This window comes from Olea europaea, unplaced genomic scaffold (assembly GCF_002742605.1).
Source record: "Olea europaea var. sylvestris unplaced genomic scaffold, O_europaea_v1 scaffold1474, whole genome shotgun sequence".
NCBI classification, from domain to species: Eukaryota; Viridiplantae; Streptophyta; class Magnoliopsida; order Lamiales; family Oleaceae; genus Olea; species Olea europaea.
Genome location: NW_019232298.1, coordinates 14485 through 37248, shown reverse-complemented (window position 1 = coordinate 37248; position 22764 = coordinate 14485). Strand labels below are relative to the sequence as shown.

At 33.6% G+C, this 22764-nt stretch overlaps 1 protein-coding gene across 1 annotated transcript in view; it reads right to left on the bottom strand.

The window, feature by feature from the left end:
- Positions 1-18221: 18221 nt before the first annotated feature.
- Positions 18222-22764, bottom strand: part of LOC111376227 — a 5958-nt gene continuing 1415 nt past the window's right edge. Inside the window, exons 2-7 of the mRNA XM_022999178.1 lie at positions 22607-22747; positions 22121-22486; positions 20543-20785; positions 19710-19802; positions 18646-18846; positions 18222-18554 (exon numbers count right to left, since the gene is read on the bottom strand). Of these exons, the coding sequence (XP_022854946.1) occupies positions 18342-18554; positions 18646-18846; positions 19710-19802; positions 20543-20785; positions 22121-22486; positions 22607-22747 (1257 nt within the window). The 3' untranslated portion in view covers positions 18222-18341. The remainder of the gene's footprint in view (positions 18555-18645; positions 18847-19709; positions 19803-20542; positions 20786-22120; positions 22487-22606; positions 22748-22764) is intronic.

Sequence of the window (22764 nt, the reverse complement as noted above, 5' to 3'; positions counted from 1 at the left end):
TTAGCCACTTCTCTGGATAGTAACCCAAGTGCTACATCTGGCCCATCAGAACCTGCTGCACCGGTCCGTACTCATGGCATGATTACACGAGCCATGAATAATATCTACCGACCCAAGCAGATATACCAAGTGTCTAAACATTCACTGCCACCTACTCTTGAGCCCACTTATATATCATAGGCCATGAAGGATCCTCTTTGGCGTCAGGCTATGAGTGAGGAATTCAGTTCCCTATTGAAACATGGAACTTGGACCCTTGTCGAGAAACTTCCTCATCATAATCCCGTTGGTTGCAAATGGGTGTATCGCATCAAGCGAAAACCAGATGGCAATATTGATCGTTATAAGGCCAAATTAGTGGCTAAAGGGTTCCACCAACGACCTGGCTTGGATTATAAAGAAACTTTTTCTCCTGTAGTCAAACCAGCTACAATCCGCGCGATACTTACTCTTACCGTGTCTAGGGGCTGGCCTCTTCGTCAACTAGATGTCAACAATGCATTTCTCCATGGCACTTTGACTGAGGAAGTTTACATGGCACAACCAGCTGGTTTTGTTGACCTCAATGCACCTCATCATATATGCAAATTTCATCGCTCTCTCTATGGACTCAAACAAGCCTCGTGGGCTTGGTATCATGCATTAAGTGATTGTCTCACAAAAAATGGGGTTTTCTCAATCTAAAGCTGACTCCTCTTTATTTATATATCATATGGATCATCTAACTGCATATTTTCTCATTTATGTGGATGATCTCATTCTCACAGGAAATTTCAGCACTTTTATCCAGCAGGTTGTCACTTCTTTGGGTAAGGCCTTTTCTCTCAAAGATCTTGGCCCATTAAGTTTCTTTTTGGGTGTTGAAATTATCCCCACCACAAACGGTATATTTTTATCTCAGCATAAGTATATTAGGGAATTACTCTCTAAAACAGGCCTTGACAATACGAAAGAGATTTTGACCCCCAATGTCTACCTCTGATGTTCTCCGCCTGGACGTTGGCACAACCTCTGTTGATTGCACGGAGTATCGTTGAATTATTGGTTCACTTCAATATCCATCTCTTACGAGACCTGACATTGCTTTCCCGATTTCTCGCCTTGCTCAGTTTATGCATAGACCAACAGTGACACATTGGACAGCAACTAAACGGTTATTGCGATACCTCAAAGCGACTCTTTATCATGGTCTACGGCTTCGCAAAACTAAAGGTCTTCATCTCACTGCATACTCCGATGCTGATTGGGCAGGCAATATGGATGACCAAACTTCCACTTCAGCCTACATCATTTATCTTGGCAACAATCCTATATCCTGGAGCATACGAAAACAGCGCGCTGTTGCGCGCTCCTCCACCGAAGCTGAATATCGTGCTCTTGCGACTACTGCTTCGGAAATAGCATGGCTCACTTCCCTCTTTCAAGAACTACAGGTGACTCTCCCTGCTGTACCAAAATTATATTGTGACAATATTGGTACCACTCAGCTCAGCTTAAATCCTATTCAACATTCTCACATGAAGCATATTGCCATTGATATTCATTTTGTTCGGGACTATGTTAACAAAGGCCTGCTCAATGTATCTCATATATCTACCCGTGATCAACTTGCGGATCTCATGATGAAGGCTCTTTCAAAGACTCGCTTTCAAGAGCTTCGCACCAAGATCGGTGTTGCCGATGGAAGCACCGTCTTGCGGGGGCGTGAAAAGGATCCTTGATCTTAGTCCTATAATCTTGGTCAGACTACCAGTCTACAGGAGCAAATCATGAACTGTTAATCTCATCTCTAAAATCATGGATAATCAACTAGTCTACAGCCACAAATCATGGACACGGTTGCTGTAAATTTGCTGCTATTCCTTGTATATTCATTCACTATTAATAGGCTTCCTAGTATAGCTTTTTTGGTTTATGTATATATATGGCTTGCTGCCCTCATTGCAATTTGTGTACAAAAGCCAAACAATTGTAATACACAAAGTATTTTTCTTACAACAGAAGATCTGTCCTTCTTTATCATTTGTTCTTCTTTACGAGGCACCAGTTGCATAGGTGGAGCGGTGGTTGAAGAAAGGAGAGGAAGATGACTACCAGTTGGGATTTTTTTAATTTTTTAATTTTTGTATGTTTTGCCATTTTTTGGGCTGATGAGGGATGGGTTGTTGCCTGATGGATATATCATATATGCAATGCAAGTCCACCAAAATCAAACGGCAGTGAAGCAGACAAGCAATACACGATTTCTCCACCTCCTGGCTCGATTTACGATTCTATGAAGCTGTTGTGATGACGAGCAACGACGACTCGCCCCTGACAGACTCAGACGGTCGGACCTCCTATGAGCCTGTAGGCCAGTGGCTATGACTTCTGTCATGTGTATTCACACAATCACACTTCACATAAGTCACTTTTTTATTTATTACTTATAAGTTATGAATTATGTTTTATGAGTTAATTGACAAAGAAATGAAAATTGTAAATTTGAGATTTATGATAAGTAACGTAGGGAGGATGAAAGATTGTCATGTTGGAATTGCAGAATATTATGCGATTCAAATAGAGTGCCATTTCCCCCCCTTATCCTTGGTTTTGTCTCTTTGATGAAAGATATAGGCATTGGTACATGTAGGCTGTAGCTTTGTCCCCCCGAAAGAGCAACACTGTGGCTCCTAATCTTGCATCTTTTGTTACCAATATCTCGGTTTCAAATGTGCACTATTTTTTCATGTATTTATTTCACCTGCTGTTTGGATGATATTGATTAATGAAAATGCTGCATTTTCCTTCCAAAAGTTTGTTTCGCTAAATATTCAAGTTAAAGGATGTTTTAATATAGCATTTTTGGCCAATTTGTGTGTTGTAAAAAACATTATGGTATGGATATTTCATAGGGAATTTTGCTGAAGTACCCGAAAATACTTGACCGATAGGGTGATATCCTCTCACATTGTCTCGGGTCCCATTTGAATTAAAAAAAAAGCCGACCTCCTGTGTATGTGTGTATTCGGTCAAATCCTATGTCATCGCCTCTATTGCTGTAGATTCATCCTTTCATATTATATGCTGATCATGTAACGGGAATAGATAATCCTTGTTTGGGTTCCATTTTAATGAGGTTTTGAGGAAAATATAATTTAAAATAGTAATTTTTTAGGAGAATGTGTAGTTAAAAAAGAAAAAAAATTATATTTAATATTATTTTATTAAAGAATATACGATTGAAAAGAAGAAAGAGAAGTATATATTAAAATTAAAATGGAATCCGACGTGTTGTTCATGCAAATTCTCTCTCCTCTTAACTAGTAAAGTAATGTCAAATGTCTCCCTCTTTAGTACTATATCATTTCTTTTATTCGTAAACAGTGATGGCGAATGTCAAATATTTTTTATAATTATGCATAAAAGCATAAAAACTCTTATTTAAAAATAGATATTGTTCTTGATAAGGAAAAAAATAAAATTATCTTTACATTTCTTACCCTGCGATCCACACCCACATAAACATAAGTGCACTAAAAAACCTTTAAAATTTTGCTAGTAATTGTCGAACAAAACGAACATGTCTATATTGCTAGCAATATACTCGATTTGACAAAGTCACAATTTTCAATAAAAAATAAAAATTGAAAGATATGCAATTTAACAAGCAGCTGCAAGCAAAACCTTATTCTAATTAATGCACGAATCTATTTTATCATTAAAATTACAATTCATTTTTTTGCCCTTCTTATCAATCAGACATTTTTCAATAAAATAATATTATACGAAATCCCAAAATTTTTCTTCTTTTTTAACTATACATTCTTCAAAAAAATTACTATTTCAAAATACCATTTTTTTCTCCAAATTCTCATTATAATAGGGGTCAAGCAATCTAATGAACGATTCGAAACCACTATTTTCAAAAGAACCCGAACCACAACTAATTAGACACGTTAGTTTTGGTCTACAAAAATCTTAATCTACCACTTAAATCATATTTCCCTTATTTTTTGTTAAATTGATGCCATCTCCGCTTGTTGGCATATATTTTTATTTCTTATCTTATTCACATTAAAATATCTGCATAATATTCATGATCTCCTATTCTATAATATTCATCGTATGGACTTCTTGTCCTTTAACCAACCCAATTATTAACATCATAAATCATAGAAGTCTAATAATTGTTCAGTGGAAATGGCATTTTAATCTTATAAGGTTCTACTTATTACAATGCTGAGATTTATAAGAATATTAGGAGTTAAATAGAACATTAGTTAGATTTTTATTATCCCACGTAGTATATAATTTAACTTTTTCACTTATAGTGAGATTGATAAGAATTTCAGTTAATATAAATAGAATATCCTTTTACGTACTTATCCCTTGTTTGAGCCCCAATTTTGTCGTAAAAATACATTTATGAATAGTGTATTAATGTGAAATGTGTGGTTAAAAAATAAAGAATTTTTTTATTTGCGTGTAATATTATTTTATTGAAAAATAAGAGGTTGAAATGATATCAAATCACTGTTCAATAATACATTTTTCTAAAGATAGAGTATCTTCTTTATATTTACTCCATTCCAATTTGTGAGTTTAAGACTTGACAATCTTGTGCTCAAACTCGATATACATATTTTGGCACACTCTTGAAATTTTGAAGTGTGAGATATTGATATTACGTAACTATAATAATTTTTTTCAATATTTCACTATTTTTAGAACTTTTCTTGTAATCCTTAATGTTATTGTCAATATTATTCTCTATTTTTATTTTTTATTTGTGTTCTTCTTATTATAATGCTTAGAGACAATTGAAAAAATATCCCAAATTTCTATGATTATTGTCTTCACCTCAATTTGTTCCCATGTGGTTCAAGATTTAAAAGATGAACATATTCACTGTTTTAGTATCAAAAGCTTTGATCTTTTTCAACCATTGACATTATTTGCATCGATGACTAATAAATCATATCATTAACTTTCCCCTCATCATAATGTAGATAACTAATTCACTCAAGAAACACAATCATTTCCTTTTGGAAAACCCTACCTTTTGAGGGACGACAAGTGACCACAATAACAGTGGACATCAAAGGGACAAATTCATCATTTCAAATTCTCTTCTAGAAGCTTATACATAATTCAACGGAGATTATCAGTACTTAACCTAATTAATTCAAACTTAATGTAGAATTTATCCTCCTCAGGTGTTTATCAAACAAAAATTAAAAATAAGAAATGCCAAACAAAACCTAAGAATTTGCGACCTTGATCATATTCCTTAAATTTTGAAAGAAGTATGACGAATGAAAGTTGTCTAAAATACTTGTCCATGAAAATAAGTATAAGCAGCTAGGATATTATAAGTTTCTTCCTCTTTACCGAATCTCTAAGCTTCATTAGCATATTCGTTTTGAGAAAGAAAGGAAATTTTTATTATAATCCTTGTGTTTTGGAGCAATAATCACAAGGAGAAGGATTTAAGATTATTCTTAAACAAAAAAGTAATTAAATAATTAGTTTCAACTGTGATATAGAATAAATTTCTGACGACAAAACATCTGAATATATGAAAGGAACATCAAACCCTAGATTCAGACAAATCCAATCAATACAGAAAACCAAAGTATATAAAGTTCTGAAAGAAACATTTAACCCTAGATACAGACAATTCTAATTAATACAAGCATCCAATACATACACTCAAATGGAAATACTTCGGTTTTGTGTTCTCAAGAACAACATTTATTCTTTACATGCTTATAGTACTCGCCTTCTTAATGATTTCACAAACTTACACCAACATAGATTTGGGTTCAACAGGCAACAGAAAGAAAGAGAAACCTTAGTAATTATGCTTCTAGAGGGGGCCCCGTTTGGCCCCTATTTGGTTGGTGTGGGGGGGGGGGGGGGGGGGGGGGGGCATGAATTTATTTTCAAGCAAGAAAAGAGAATCAAATCACATGCTAAGAAATGATCTTACCATGTTCTTTAATCAGTAGACAATCACCATATCCAAAGCAAAACTAACCATTTGAAATTTCTCGAAGTAGATGCAAATTTAGCAAAAGACTCATCAATTGAGTGCGCAAGTGAAGAATCTTGAATAATTTGTAGATAGATAGATCTTAATTTGATTGATCTAGTAAAATATCGGACCGACATGCTTCAATTCCCCGGAGAAGAAGAGAAGAAGAGAAGAAGAAGAAGAAGAAATCCATTGCAGACTCATGGCTCAAAGATGATCAGAAACAGAAAGTAGGGTTTCTTCTTCTTCAATGAACCCATCTTCAATATCGCCAGTTTTTTCTCTCCTTTTCTTCCTTTTTCTTGCTCTGATCTTTGAGTTTGTAGATGGGGTTCGTTGATGGTAAAAGAATGTCTTGTAGTGATGATGAGAGTGTGCGACTAATGATGAAATACAAAGTTTGGAGGACATGATGATTACTGCGCAGGTGTTTTTCTTCGAAATAAGGGGAAAATCCAAAGCAAAAATTAAGGTATATAACTGCAAATAACCTCAGATAAGATCTTGATCTTCCCCTACAGATTATAGATGGAGAGAGAGAGGGGGGGAGAGAGAGAGAGAGAGAGAGACTTAACCTTATCTTTTTTATCTTTATTATGTAGTTTTATATGTTGTCCCTAATTATAGTTTCTTTAGGTGTTAGGAAGAGAATGTGATTTACTTTGTATTAACTTTTTCTTAGTATTTTTTCTCTCCTTTTTCTACTACTTTTCCTCGAGAGAGTGGCCCTCAATAAAGACCCCAGAGAACATAGAAAAAGGAGAAAATCGACTAAGAATATCCCGGATAAATTACCCTTGTGTAATTTTCATTTACCACACAGCTTTTTTTTTATAGTTCGGTTGATACCAACTAAATGGTCGAGTAGGTACATCTATTCATATGTCATCATTTGGTATGTAGGACTCATCCATAACCATATCCTTTTGTACTAAACATGAAAATGTTGTTCTGCAAGCTAGCAATTATGTTGATTCTAGATTCAAGATTCAAGGATGATCACATTGATTTTATTTGAGTTCCTTTTTTCTTTTTAAGAGAAGTCGAAGACTGATGAATTACAAATCGAAATTGTTTGCAATTTTATTTCTGTCGATAAATAACTACCAAGAATTTCAAGCCAAACAAAGTTTTTCTTTTTCAATTTTATTTAACTATTTTGCAATCTTTGATATTTCATATCATTAAAAGTCTATTAGCTTATTACAAATCCATTGAAAGTGGCTTTGATTTTTCCAACACAAAAATAAAAGAAATGATGATTAAAATGGAGATGGCAGAAATTTATTACAAAGGATTTCAACCAAATGCATCTACAATATAACATAAATTAGCAGTTACTAAATTATATTGACTTTATGGTTCTTAATAAAATATCATATCCAAAGAGTTAAGTTGTTAGAGACTAGAAAAATTTATTTATTTAAATTGTCTAATGCCCCATACCCACTCAAATGATTCACATTAATTTTTGTCAATCAAAGGTCGTAAACATCTTCTTGAATTGGTGCCAACGGATGCATTAACTTTAATTGCACGTAACGTTTGGCCCCCATTACATCTCATCAAATTAAATTAAATTTTTTTCCCTCATATTTTCAATCACACTATTTTCAATAAAATAATATTACACGTGAATCAAAAACTTTTCATTAAAGATTTAATTAAAAAAAAAAAAATTTTTTTTTTTTTACAACCATTTATTTTTTCAAAAAAAAAAAAAAAAAAAAAAAAAAACCTTATTCCCCCATTATAATCAAAATTAATGGGGACCAAACATGGCCTATATACCTCGTTTACGAGCTTAAAATCTTTCAATTGATGGATAAATTTATGTATTTGAATTCAATATTAAACAATTTTGAGCTATTTACCACTGTTTTTTGTTTTTTTTCTCATCAATGTACAAAATTTGTCATGATAAGGTGTAGTACACTTGACTTGAGATTAGTCTAAAAAATCACTGTTTGCTTACTTTATGTTTGACTCTAAAAAAGTTACCACTTTATTATTGCATCTTATCAGGAAATTTTCTTTCCCTTTGCTCTAGGTTACAAAACTAATCATATCAATATTATCCTTGGTGAAAATTCAAAATCAATCAAGGTTTGTACCATTGTGGTGTCAACTCATTTCTTGTTGCAATGATTATGGTTTCTTATGCTGGGGGCAAACACAATTCATAAACTTCAGAATGAATTTCTACTTTTGCTTACATGGAAAGATAATAGCCAAATGCCAGCAGGCAGCAGGTTTGGCCCTCCTGCATTCACTGAGGAGAGAGGCTTCACGTACAGAACCAAGCCTGCAGGGCTCTATCACAATACACATAGACATGAGTGAGGTGGAATTTTTTGGGATATTTTTTTAATGAAATGGGACACACCTCATGTCTCACATCCGTAGAACCTCTATGAGAAGGGTTCTGTACGTCCATCTTTTCTCTTCACTGAGGAATAAATGAATAATGCTCCTCGAACAGGGGCAGCTGACAGGGAGGGATGCAAGGGGTGGGATTGGGTATTGTGGTTTTTTTTTTTTTTTTTTTCCCAAACTGTTCATTCTTGTATTGACACGTGCCATCTCTGGAGTCCATCAATGTAGCAAAATTGTTCATTAAGCCCTAGTTTGACAATCACTAAAACGAGTATTTTTTTTTTTTTGAGAGATTAGTTATGAAATAATGATTTTTTTAGGAGAATGTGTAATTAAAAATTAAGAAAAAATTGAATCTATGTGCATAATATTTTAATGTGAAACTATGTGGTTAAAAATGATTTTGAGATAAAAATTAATAAAAAAAAGTTTTATTTTAATGGTTGTCAAAATAGGGGCAAAATTCTCCTCTCCTAGAGGTCTCAAACAAGTCGAATCCGGGTACGTTTTTGTGACGTCCATTAGTAACATTGCTATGTAAATTGATGTGGCTTGCTCTTATATTCGGTAGGTGATATAAAAAAAAATTTGAGTCTAGCATTCACATGATTTTCATTTTCTATTTGTGGATTGGACGAAGAGTAAAAATGTTGGATGTGGTAAAACCTAGGTAATCATTTGTTTAGAATACTTGATGGGGTTCGAGTAATGGAGAAATTTTATATAGTGCATCGATCAATGTAAATTTTCTTTATCTCTTTTATTTTTCGATCCTTTTATTTATTAACCAGGACGAAGATCATGTGGACGAATTTAGTCTCAATTTAATTATACGACAACACTGAAAAATCTCCGTAAAGTTTTTGCCTGTAAACGTAGAAGGGTCCTTATCAAAATACTCCGTCTTGAAAAAAATAAAATAATAAATAAATAAAATTCTTCTACCATGTGATCCAAATTTTAACGGGTCAAGGTCACCAATTCATAGACTACCAGAAAAGTCCACATAGGAGAACACAGAAATGTAAATTGAAGAAAAAATAGGTTGAAGACGAAAGAAAATTATGTACTTTTCTAAAGGTAAATATATACATGTTTAAATGAGAGGATTGTTGGGGATCCTAGGAGTTAAAACAACCAAAACAACAATCAACAAACAAGATTCAAGGCAAAAATCAAGAAAAACGGGAATGGAAAAATACAACCCTTTTTGGCCGAAAATCTGTCCAGCTTTTCTGCTTCGTTTCAGCAGCTCCTTCTTCGATTTATGGGTGTTTTTCCAGGCTCAGGAACAGCCCCATGCTATGCCAATTGCCTTCCAAAGAGAGAGGGGAAAAAACCAATGAAGAACCACCACCCTTCTATGAAAAACGAGAGCTCCTACTGCTGGGAATTACAGAGACTGAGAGCTGCCCTCCCTTTATTTGAAAATGGTAGAGTGTACATAATGAAGGGGTAGGAAGAAAGACCATGCCTCTGCCAAAGGAAGGGAAGACCTTATTGTGTCAACCTCACTCCCATCAACTCACAACATTAGGTGGTGGGGTTAGTTGAACCATATCTTCACAAGGATCATTGCAGATAATTTCCTTTTAGTGATAAAGATTTTTGGGAAAAGATTTACTCTTTTAAATCTTTGTTAGGTCAAAATTGTAATTGGCAATTTTTTTAATCAAAAATATTGTACTATTGAGTTTTAATTAAAGTCAAAATAGTTGGGGATTAGTAATATAGGTTCTGAAGGAATCGAAGATATCAAATATGGACCAAGAAGAAAAAGTCGGCTCCAAATCGCTTACTAGTTGCACAATAAATAAATGAGCTTTTATTGGTTAATTTTGCATATTTGGATTTAAACGAGGTGATATATATTTCTGGCAAGTGGTATTGGAGTTTAGTTACAATACTTAATCATATTTGTCTAGATGGGTCAATCACTTTTCTTTCCTCCATACGGTAGTAATTATGCGTATTGGAAGGTTAAGAAGAGAGTCTTTCTTAACTTTATGAATATGCGTGTTTGGGTTAGTGTACAGAAGCATAGGACAACCCCAACTATATTTGTTGCAGGTGTAATTGCCCCTACAGTTTAAACAAGTGTCAATGTGTAAATTTGCCAAAAATGCTTGGGATATATTAGAAACTACACATGAGGGAATCAAGAATGTTAAAAACTCTAAATTGCAGACGTTGATCACTAGGTTTGAATGAATTAGAATGATTGATATGAATCTTCTGATGATTTATATGCTAAAATAAATGACATGGTCAACTCTAGTTTCAACCTAAGTTAGCGAATCCCTAATGCTAAGATTGTGAGAAAGGTTATGAGATTTCTACCAGAGAAGTTTAGACATGATGTTACTGCTATTGAGGAAAGTAAAGTCCTCAATGACATCAAGATAGAAGAATCTGTAGGTTCTCTCTAAACCTATAAACTTAGCCTATCTTAGTATGAGAAGAAAAAATCTTTAGCACTCAAAACTATTAGGGAAGCAGACTATGACAATACTAACAATGATAACTTTAAGGGTAAGGAGCTTGCCTACCTTTGTTAGAAAATTTAAGAAATTCTTGAGGAATAGTAAGAGACCTTTTGAAAAGTTTAAAGGTTAATCTAGTATATTTGAAAAAGATAAAAGAGAGAACAGTGATGCTAAAAAGCCTGGAAGAGGTACGTTAGATGTCATGATTGCCATAGTTCTGGCCATATTAAATTTGAGTGCCTAAGTTATAAGAAAACATTAGGTGAGACTATGAATGCTACTCTAACTGATGACGAGTCTAACTCCGATAATCAAAGTGAGAATTATAATCTTGATAGTGGGGGAATTGTATGGCATTTACTTATGTGGTTAATAGTGAGTCATGTGAGGACATAGAAAAACATGACCCTTCATAAGAAGAGTCAAAAGACGAGCATGATATTTATGAGGCTTTTGATGGATTTTTTGAGGAGTGCCTTAAGTTGAATTGCTCTGCCTTTAAGAAATTACATAAACTTGAGTTAGAAAAAGAGAGTTTAAAAGTAAAACTTAAAGTGTCTAGTAGAAGATTGAAAGAGTTAAGGGTTAATAAAGCGTCCTAAGAAGTTAAGGTTAAAACTTTTACTAGTGATCTTGAGAAATCTATTGCCCAACTTCAATCACTTACTAGTGATTCTAAGAGGATTGACAATATTTTAGGATTGAATATACTAAATACTCATGTTGCTTCATCTTCCAAGACCAAGTTTGCAACTGTCTCTATCACGTCTAAGAGAGCAGTAACCCTAGGACCTAGAGCATTTGTGCAATAGAAGGTTACTAAATCTAAAGTTGGTTCTAGGTTCATTCTTACAAGTCATAACTATGGTGTTTGACATAGGTGCCGTAAGCCCTTGATTAAGAACAACAAATAAGATCTAACTACTCATGTTAGATCCTGTACTAATCAAGTGAATTACTTGATTGAATTGATGATTCAATTGACTAAGATTCATCTTCTTCTAATAAGATTTGGATAAAAAAGAGTGAACGCTTTGGTCAAGTGACGTTGTTAATTGTGACATTGTTTATGTTATTCTTAAAGCTAAGAGCACATATGTTCCCCATTGAATAAGTATTTAGATGCATGAATCTGTATTGTTCATAGTATCTATATATACATGCATGCAATCTATTTTGTTTATTTCATTTTGTTGTTATCCTTCTAAAATAAAAAGTTAAAATTAATTATTTTTTTTTAAATAAAAAGGAAAAATAATTTTTGATAACTATAACACTTTAAAGTGATATCATTGGACATGTTATTTTGTAATCAAGTACTAATAAAATTAATGAACAACAAATAAAGTTTCAATTAACTTTGATTAGAACTTATGTGGAGTACTTGGTATAGGTTATTTCGTGTATCGTCTGCATTGCACACATTAAGCTCTTATGAGTGAGTTTTAGCTGCATGTGTGAAATTTTAGATGATGATCATCAATATGATGAGTTGACTTTGAATATGGAATGACATTTAACTTGTTGATCTAAGCTCTTATATATTTCCCTAATAGAAAAAGATTATTGAGCTTAAAAAGATTTGAATTGCATAAAAAAATTGTGAGATACATATTATGCTTTTCTTCGTAGTCTTTATGATTTGAGCAATTAAGTCAGCTAGATATCTTAAAACCTGGTACCCTAGAGTCATGTGATTTGAGAGTCATCAATCTAAAACTCGTTATAAGGATCATTAAGAAAGTTTAATGAAGATTAGTCTGTACATAAGAGAGAACAAATTATATATATTCACAGCTAGAGGGAGAAGATAAGTTATACAATGAAAAGTTAAATATGAGCTTTTTCATTAAAAGGTCTTAGTAGCACTTGGCTTGACTTTCATAATTTGAGGAAAATATTCATTCACAATAATTTTTTGCATGTCATTTCTCACTCGTTTAAGATTTCGAGACTTGCTTACAGGAGTTTAGTGGCACTTTTCACACATAGATAGCTTATTCAATTTACTCCATATTGGTTTAACATGAGTTATGAGGGAAAAGTTCACTATTTATGAGTTATACTTGTATAATTAAACAAATAGCTGTTCATTATGTTATATTTAAAAATCCATGAAAAATAGTTGTCACAAAAGAAAAATGAAAATTTTATTTTCCCATCATATTTTGTATAATTTTGCAGAGTTTGTCCATGTGAATATTTTTCATTCATTTCTCTCTATGCTATTCATGATTATGTTACTTGTTTCTCGTTGTTATTCATGGCAAAAAAAAAAGGGGGAGTAAACATTTATTTCAGGAGAGTTGGATAGTATATGATTTAGGGGAAGAGGTTGATATTTTTCTATTTTTCTTAGATATTTGACTTAAGGGGAGTCTAAGAAATGTTTGATTGATTTGTAGAAGGATTGTAATATTGATAGTACATTTAATATTTTAACAATATTGATATTGATATTATATATTTTATATCTAAGTTATTGATGCACGTAGTATTACATGCTTCAGTATTTCCCATGGTTTACTTGCGTTATTTTATATGACTTAGTTATAAATTTTAATTGTCAATTTCATTTCATTTTTATATATGGTATTATTGTTTTCATGTGTTTACGAAACAAGTATGACAAGATATTTAGTTGAAGTTTGAGAATTGGCTTTGGGCTAATAGTGTTAGGTTGTTTAGATTTTTATTTTGAAATAAATAATTTTGTCATGGAATGCCAATGGGGAAGTTTGTAAGGACAAAATTGTAACGGACAATTTTCGTATCCAAAATCATGTGTTATTGAATTGTAATTAAAGTCGAAATAGTTGGAAATTTTGGTAGTACAAGTCACAAAGAAGTTAAAGATGTAAAATATGGACCAAGAAGAAGAAATCAGAGCAAAACTGCTTGCTAGCCTCACAAGGAGTGCTCGAGCGCTCAAAATGGGAACAAGGCCCCTCACTGGGTGCGACGCTAACGCTCGAACGAGCTCGCTAGGCGCTAACTTAGCGCTCAAGCAGTGTATTTATCCCGAAAAATAGGTTGTGATTTTAAACTAATTTCAATCATATTCAACCTCAAACATTTCATATTAAAAGCATAGGTCCGTCCCAAAATATATTAAATCATTATTTTTATATTAAAGATCATATCATTAAAAATCCAAAATACAATTAAAAAATCTCTTGATTCAACTACTTGATCAAGTCTTCATAATTCATCCCAAACATACTATGTTGTTGGTAGAGCCTCAATTTTAGTCAAGAGAACATCCTTAGAATATCCAATACACATTTCATTATTGTCTTGCTTCAATCAAAGATCAAAACACGAAAGATCTAAAGACCAAACGTAAAAAATCTTTACCTTCACCTATAAGTTTTTGAAGTTCTAAAACTGGAGAAGAAACGCTTGGAGCTCTAACACTCCAGAACAAGTTCGTTTTATTGACCCATGCATATGAAAAAGTATCCCAGAGTTGTCAGGAACTGCAGGTTGCACAATCAAAGAGTTTTTTTGTGATTTACAATTAGGTAGTTAGAATCAACTAAAATTTATTAGTGTTTAGATCAATTATAAGTTAGCTTTTCTAGTAGATCTCCTTGGCAAGGTTTTTCCAAATATTTTTTATCCTTGTGAAATGTTTTTCAAGGGTTTTCCCCCGTCATCAATCTTGGGTGTTATTTACTTTTTTATGCTTTTGATCTATACATTTGTGGTTGTTTAACTTAGAGTTTAAATTGTATTTAAATGTAATCATCTAGAAACAATAAATAAGTGACATTTTGCTTTTTATTGGTTAATTCCGCATATGTAGGTCTAAATGAAGTGATATATATTTTTGACAATCTTTATTTTGTTTCTCGAATTCATTTGTGACTTCTCCGAATAGATGAAATATCTCATTTAATTTCATCATTTAATATTGCATGCATGATAATTAGCTATTGCTCCTTAGTAACATAACTACATTTTTTGAGGGTTTGGAATGATTAAAATGTTAAAATTTAAAATTTAAAATCCTTAACTTCAATATGGGAAAAATTGTCAACACAAAATTTTTCTTATGGGAAATAGCAAAACTTGTACAAAATTGCAAAAATCGGGTTAACCGTTGCTTCTTTGTAGTTGCATTAGGAGACATTAGAAGTTTAGCAAAGGACTTGTGATGGCATCTCGATATGGTAAAGATTTTCATTCCAAAAATTGTAAATGGTAAACTCCTACTATATATTTATCATTGCTTCTTCACTAAGGCTATTTGAAACTCTTTCCTTGTGATGGCGAGGAAAATATTTAGACTAGTTCAGTTAGTTGCATATAAGGTTTTTATCGTGCCAAGGTTAAATAACTTAAATTAGGGTTGACACTTACTCTTTCAAATTTCACCATCTAAATCCCAATACCGAGAGGTGAGCTAACTATTCCTCCTTCACTATAGTGCGTGTACGTATCCACCTCTTCAATTAAACTGGCCCAACTATGGGTCGAAGGAGGTCTAATCAAACCAAATAAGGATCATATCATATAACAAGAAACTTAAATAGTCAATTCATAATTCATTCACTATGATTGACGTCAATAAGGCTTACATAGGCATACCCACCTTTCTAGAAAATCCAATATCATTATGAGTCGAGCAAGTCTGACCAACTCAAACAAGGATCAAACATCCCCAGACCGAAAGGTCAAGCTCATAAATCTAAGAGAAAATTGCAGCAGCTGTACCAAACCTTTCGTTTATTAGCAGGCTTTACTCAAACCTTTAGTTTGTACCACCGTGAGTACCAAACATTTAAAAAAACTAGCACTTGAAGTCCAAATGGATGGTTTATGTTAGTTTGACCATTAGTTGACCCAATAAATTGACTTTGACCAATTTTAGAAGGAATAAAATTGTAACTTTGAATTAAACAAAAAAAAAAAATGAAAAATCAAAAGCATATAACTGTTCATCTTCTCTTTCCCACCCGCACCCGCACCCGCACCCGCACCCCCATATAACTGTTCATCTTCTCTTTTTCAATCTCTCGAGAATCTCTATCCCGCAAACCTTCCTTTATAGCAGTAACCTATTCGCTAGTGCAATTGCGTTGTCGACCTATACATAATAAGTGCGCATCATCTCTCTCTTAGCAAAAATGGCGAGCTCTGCTACGTCAATGGCCGCATCGAGAAGTCTGGATTTATTAAATCCTTCATTTGATATGAAAAATTTAAATACTGATGCATGGAATCTCCCACGGAACTTGCAACATGCAATTGGATTCTCTGCACACAAAATAGAGGCAAATCGTCAAGTCAACAAATGCAAAGAAATATAACCTTGAAATTATAAACTGAATAATAAATCAATGATGCATATTTATAGTTGATTGTTATGTATCTCAAACTCGCTCGACTCATATTTTTTATTTATTCTTTTATTTTCAAATTGTATTTAAAAAATTATAGATAAGTTAATAAGGCAAAAAAGGAGAATATCTTAATCAATACTAAGTCGACCTATGTGCCAATTTTGAGATTATGGTGACCTCAAGATTGGGAGTCCATAAGGTTGGGTGCTTTCTATTACAAGGCAGTATGGGAGCCTCGTTCGCATTAACTCTAGACCTCCAAGTCGATTTCGAGAATGACCAATTATGAAATTAGCAGTATTTTTTTTTATTTTTTTTTCATTTGAAACCCGAACTAATTATCACTATCAGGGAAAGTTTTGATTTTTTGATTTTTACTTTTTATTTGCATTTTTTCATAAAAAGATTCACTTAGAGGCTAAATTTCATCTTATTTTTATATTCAAGATTTCTTTAATGTAAATTTTTTTAAGAATAGATTTTCTGAAAACTGAAAAGTGTTTTTTTTTTTAAATGTATGATTAAAATTAAAAAAAAGTTATAGGTTCGTGTGCAAAATTATTTTATTAAGAAAATGTGTGATTGAAAATAATTTGAAGAAAAATGAGTTTCAAACAATTTGAACCAAATCGGGGCCTAATTATATGATGAAACGAGTCAAACTAACATTAAAAAAAAAAAAAAAAATTTAATCGTATAACACTTAAAAATGGGAATGCAAACGGATTTTTAAATCTAATTCTAGCAGTGATCTTGGGCTTGTCAGTTTAAAATTCTTAATTTTTTTCCCCTTTTGGAAGATAAGTTGCAAAATTTGCCATGAATTCTTTGATAGGTACCAAGAACGTACCTAACTAGTGGTGGACATAGACAGAAAATAAGTCGGAATAGGTGTCCAACAACCATCTTTGACTCTTTGTGTAGACCTCATACTACTAATATTTTAAGTTCTAATAAAAGTCTAAGCTACCCACGTAAAAATAGAAATATCAGGAATCCAGAAGATTCTAGAAAACACGTTTCCCGGACACCGACCCCGCCCGCCCTCTGCCACCGCGTGAACCGCTTTCCACGAATCATACTCCTGCACCTGTTTCCTTCTATATATACAATCCTATCTTCAATCTATTCATTTAGAACACGAATCTCATTATTTCTCTCTGGTTTTACAGGTAGTAATTTAGGCACGAAAATGGCATCAAAAACTTCATACGAGACTTCATGGGCTGACCAATGGGATCCAGAGTCCCTCTACACTACTTCTGAGACCAACAAAGCCAAAACTGGCGGCGGCGCATCTTCCAAATTCTCCGCCACCGTTGGGGACATGTTTGATATAACTAAGGCGGCGGCTTCTACCGGCGCCGTGAAAGTTAAAGATGGAGCCTCCGCCGGTATTCAATGGATCAAAGACAAGTGCCATATGAGAAATCAAATGGACCACTAGCCTAGGGACCTATTCTATCATAGTGATATTCTTTTGTTTGTTAATTTCTTGATGTGGTTAATCTCTTTGTAGTTTGTATTTGCTTGAAGAGATTATTAGGCATTTTCATGTATGTATTCATTTAATTTAATCTGATCCGATCGTTGATACATTTTACACACATTTTGTAAGACTCTTGAATCACAACTTATAAGCACTTAAAATCTTAGCCAAACGAATGCTAAGTAGAAACTTTCATGCACTAAGATGCTCACGCCTGAGCAACCTAACACATTTTGAAACCTTTGATCAATACTCATATCTATTTTCTGACAATCTTGGTCTACCATACTATTGATCATAACTGCAAGTTCCAAACTGCGTGCCAAATATCATGATCAAGTGCCATATCGTGAAATTGATATCTTGCCCACGAGGCAAGATAACCTTAATTATTTCTCTTAATTATGGATCTCTCATCGTGGCAGCAGTGAAAAGTTTTTATCATGCCGAGGCAGGAGATAGGCCCGTGCCATACAAATTACTTAAAAATAGGTACATACTGATCATGTAGAAACTGGTGAAATCATCCATAGTAAGCCAAATAGATAGTATAGCACAATCTTGCACTGCAGCATTAAGCATCTCTGTGTGGAATATATACATAGTACAGAACAAAATGGTACTCAGCAACTAATAGGCCTCTCATAATTCCGGGGCAAAGAAGGGCAATTCTCATTCATCTTGGCATACGGCTCTAGAGTGTTATAATATGGTAATTCCATTCGATACTCACCTAAAATCTGGCAGAATGGCAGCCGATCATCCCCATTGTTACACCAATTTGGAAGACGTGTCATATTGTTCTCAAAAATTTTGAGCATGTAGGCGTCCTTGATCTGCGATGAGCAACGGTGACATATAAGTAATGTTAAGGGAAATATTCCATTAGTAAATATCAAGTGCATTAATCTCGCCTTAGACACTCACCGTGAACTCAGTTACTTGAATTGAGTCGGAGATTGGAGCAAAGACTCCGGCCTCTTTATACATTGCCAGAATAAAAGCAACACATGTTGTAGACTTCCCATCACTGTAGATCCAGTCATCTTGTTCGGGAATTGTGAGTAATTGATCAAAGGTTATGCCTCGTCTTTCAGTCTCGGCTAGAATTCCATACAGGTCGAGATCCTATTCGAAAATATTAACAAGTTATGACATTCATCAACTTTGCAAAGAGTGGCAGGAAAACTCCACGAGAATTCGCCTGATGCAGTTAAAAGATTACATCTTTTGCTGAGGCATTATTCAATAGGAGATCTGAGGTATGAAGCAGAAGAGGAACAACACATGCAGTGACGTAAATAACAAGGGCTATCATAAAAACTACAAACGGAAAATATTTAAGCTCAAGGCATATTCTAAGCTCAAATTCTACAAAGCGAGAAAGGTTACTCCTCAAAGTCAAGGCCAGCAGAACCTGCCTCAGCCAAAGCCAGTTCCACATCTAATTTGGTTACTTCTTGGTGCTCTACAACACAATTACTGTGGTATGATCTCCTAAAACGGTAACCAATACGAAGAAAATTTTCACCTGTTTCCTCGTGTAAAATTAGAGTGGTATACAATATGCCCTTCTTTTGCCTTGACTATCCTGTAAGAGAAATGATCTTTCATTTTTTCTTAACCTTGAACAAGCTGTTCTGCTCAGGATTAAGAGCAAAGTGCAAAGCTGATACTGAAACTTTCAACGAGCTGAAGACTTTTGAGTGGCATTGACAAGAGATGATAGGGGAGGAAACAAGAAAAATGCTCCCTGTGATTAGGCTCAAACACTACTATTCTACCTAAGTTAAAATTCACACACTTGATTCATGCATATTTTGGAGGACATCTAGCATGTTCAACCTTGTTTAATGAAATTCAGTTTTCTGAAATTTTCATTATAGATCATTAAGAACAAGACTAATTAATAAAATGACTCAAGAATAAATCAAAATCAAAAAATTTAACAAGTAGAAAAAAATATCAACAAGAAGAAAAGATGCAGTCACCTCAGTCCCAAGTCGCTTATTAAGAGCTTCATTCCACATGTTAGCTGCATATGCTGGTTGCACTCTTGTCCACATAGACATGACAGAAATGACCTGCAGAGAGTTGCTGTCATATCAAACGAAAATCAACAGTTTCATCGAATGCACAAGGAATGAACTATATTAATCAATGCTCGTATTCTAGAAAGACAGATTCTTGACAAGGAATATAACATTGAAGTTGTACCAATTTTTGTCGCTTATTATTATCTAAAAGCATTTCCAAGAGACTTTTTACATGCAAGATGCTCTTCAAGGTGTCAAACCTTAAAATTATGCTCCACCTAACTCTTCAATTTAACTTTTTAAAGTAAAGTATGGGTTTGGCTATCTACATTTGGAGAGTCCAACACACACTCTATTTGCACTTTATAATGAATGCACTTAATAAATTACAAGTTTCAAATTTTTAATAATATTTTAATATTTTAGCCATTAGAAAATATTAATACCTATTGAAAAAGTAATATGAAGAGTTAACAATAAAGAGGCAGTTGGGGTATGGGGGGAACAAAAAATTCTTTAAATTTGAAGATGCTCTTTAAATTAAAGTGTCTTGGAGATGCCCTAGATGGAATAACAGTTAAATTTCAATTGCCAATCAACTGCTGTGCTATGGTTGAGATACAAGATAAAAAAAATTATAGCTATGTTAGCCAGAAGGTATCAGCAGAAAACATTTGAAGGAATCAAAGTGCCTGATCCAGTGCTCAGGTGATCAACATACAAGTAGATGTCATGTGACTCAAGCGGGAGTGCAGAGATTTTTTTCAATGAACCATGTATATGCATACCAAGTGAGCATCAAGAGGTGGAGGATAGTTGTCAGCTACGGTGTCGATCCAACTAAAAATCATGTTGTGATAACCATATGGCTTGCCTGCCATTGTCCGAGCATATTCCCACGCTGCAGTAGAATTAAACCTTTCACGGATCTTGGGATGTAAAGGTAGTAATGCGATTTGAGGATTAGAACTATCTTTAAGTGCCAGTTCCCACCATTCATCCCATGGAATTATCGCTATAATTTCTTCACCCTGTAGAAACTCCAAGAAGCCAGTAAGAGAAACATGCAAGCATGCTAATGAAAATAATACCATAATTTTAAACATTAATATTGGAAAAAATCAAATAAACCTAGGCCTGGGGGTTGGTCTGTTCAGGTATTCCAATACCCGGAACCACCCATTATACTTCGGATATTTCGTAAATGGAAACATTCGGATCTTTGTAAATACTAAAGCCAAACTAGAACCCAAACCGTCGGTTCCGGTTCGGTTTGGGTTTCGGTTCTACCAAAACATTTTTATATTCATTTATTAAATAAATATTTCACATAGACCATTTTTCTACCTATACATAATACGCTGCTACTCGAAAATATTTGTGCAAGGGACAAAATTCAGTTAAAAAATCTTAAGAAGCAAAATATAGGATAGTAAAAACCACAAAAATAGGAAAAAATCAAAAAAAAAAATCAAAAATTAAATTATAATTTGAGAAAAAATATGTTTCTTAATAAACCTTATTCTATCCATAAGCGAGACATACTAGAGCATATAATTTAATTATGAACAATGTGAAAATTCTTCTACTCTTAAAACGAACTGATATAAAAAATACTAATTAGATACATAACTATATATTATCAAAAAATTAAGGTCCATATATTAAACTTGCTCTGTTTAAATAAAAAAATACGTTTAAAAAGAGAACTACGAACTCAAGATAATAAAAAATGTACAAGACAGCTCAAGCACATGCATTATGAAAAATTAAAAAAATCACTTTAGTTTATAAACAATACGAAAAAATAAAAAGCTTGAGTTGTAAAATGCCCAGCCTAAATAAACGTGCGGATGCAATGCCAAAATCTTGTTTTCAGGCTTATTCCGGTTCAATTTCGGTTCGGGAGATTTGGTTATGGTTAAAATGCTCAGGCCTAAATAAACCTGAAAACAAGTAACTGATATATAAGCTCTCAAAGCCTGCGGATGCAATGCCAAAATCTTTCATGAGTACAATTTTTCACAAAATATTATTGAAATGCTTCTTTGCCATTATAACAAAAAAAAGAAATGTTTTTATGAAAATTCATTTTTCAAATCTAGCTCACCTATACCAGCAAATTGTTGGCTGATAACCAAAACTTGATGGTTTAAAGGCCTATGCCTTATTTACAGTTTACTTCAGTGAAATGTTATGTCGTGTGTAAAAAAGTGACTTTGTTTGAAAGTGAAGATATTTAAGTATGAACACAAGTCTCGTATGCCTCGTATTGTTATTTCTATTTTGAGTAACTATTGAACTCTACCAAAAACAAACGAAGAAATCAGTACATTCTTCATATATAACAAGATACATTTGAATACCTTTTCATTCTCATGTCCAGATTCACCAACCCAAAGATTACCCAATTCATCTTTCAGGCATACTGCTGTATGACCAGCAAATGCACCAGTGACCCACTTCTCCAGTGTTTCAAATCCACCCCAGCGTCCACGTATCTTTGAAACGGCTAAAAAATCGCCAGAATGAACGTCTTCTGGATTGATAGTAGTACACCACGGTTGAGGACGTTTCTCAAATGATGCACCCATGTGTTTCTCCAAAAAAGCTATATTAGCATTCTGACCCCACCCAGTGTTAGAGAACAGAGGCAAGACATCTACCATGGAAAGCAATGTCCCCATCATTCCCGATGGCATGAGAAATACTGAGATCCCATGCTGCTTTACCTACACAATGATGTTCCAAATGTCAAATTATTACACATAGAAAAAATATATATTAGAAGCAAAAAAATAAAATAAAATAAAATAATAATAATAAATAAATAAATCAATCAAAAGACGTACATATTCCAATTCTGCCTGTTCCTCCCAAGATTCAATTTTCAATGTATGGTCACAAGCAGAGAAGTAGTAATCCCAAGTGATTCTGTAAGGTGTGGCAAAAACATACAGATCCATGCACGTCCAGCTATGGGCAGCAGCAGTCTAGGAAGAGTGAAAGC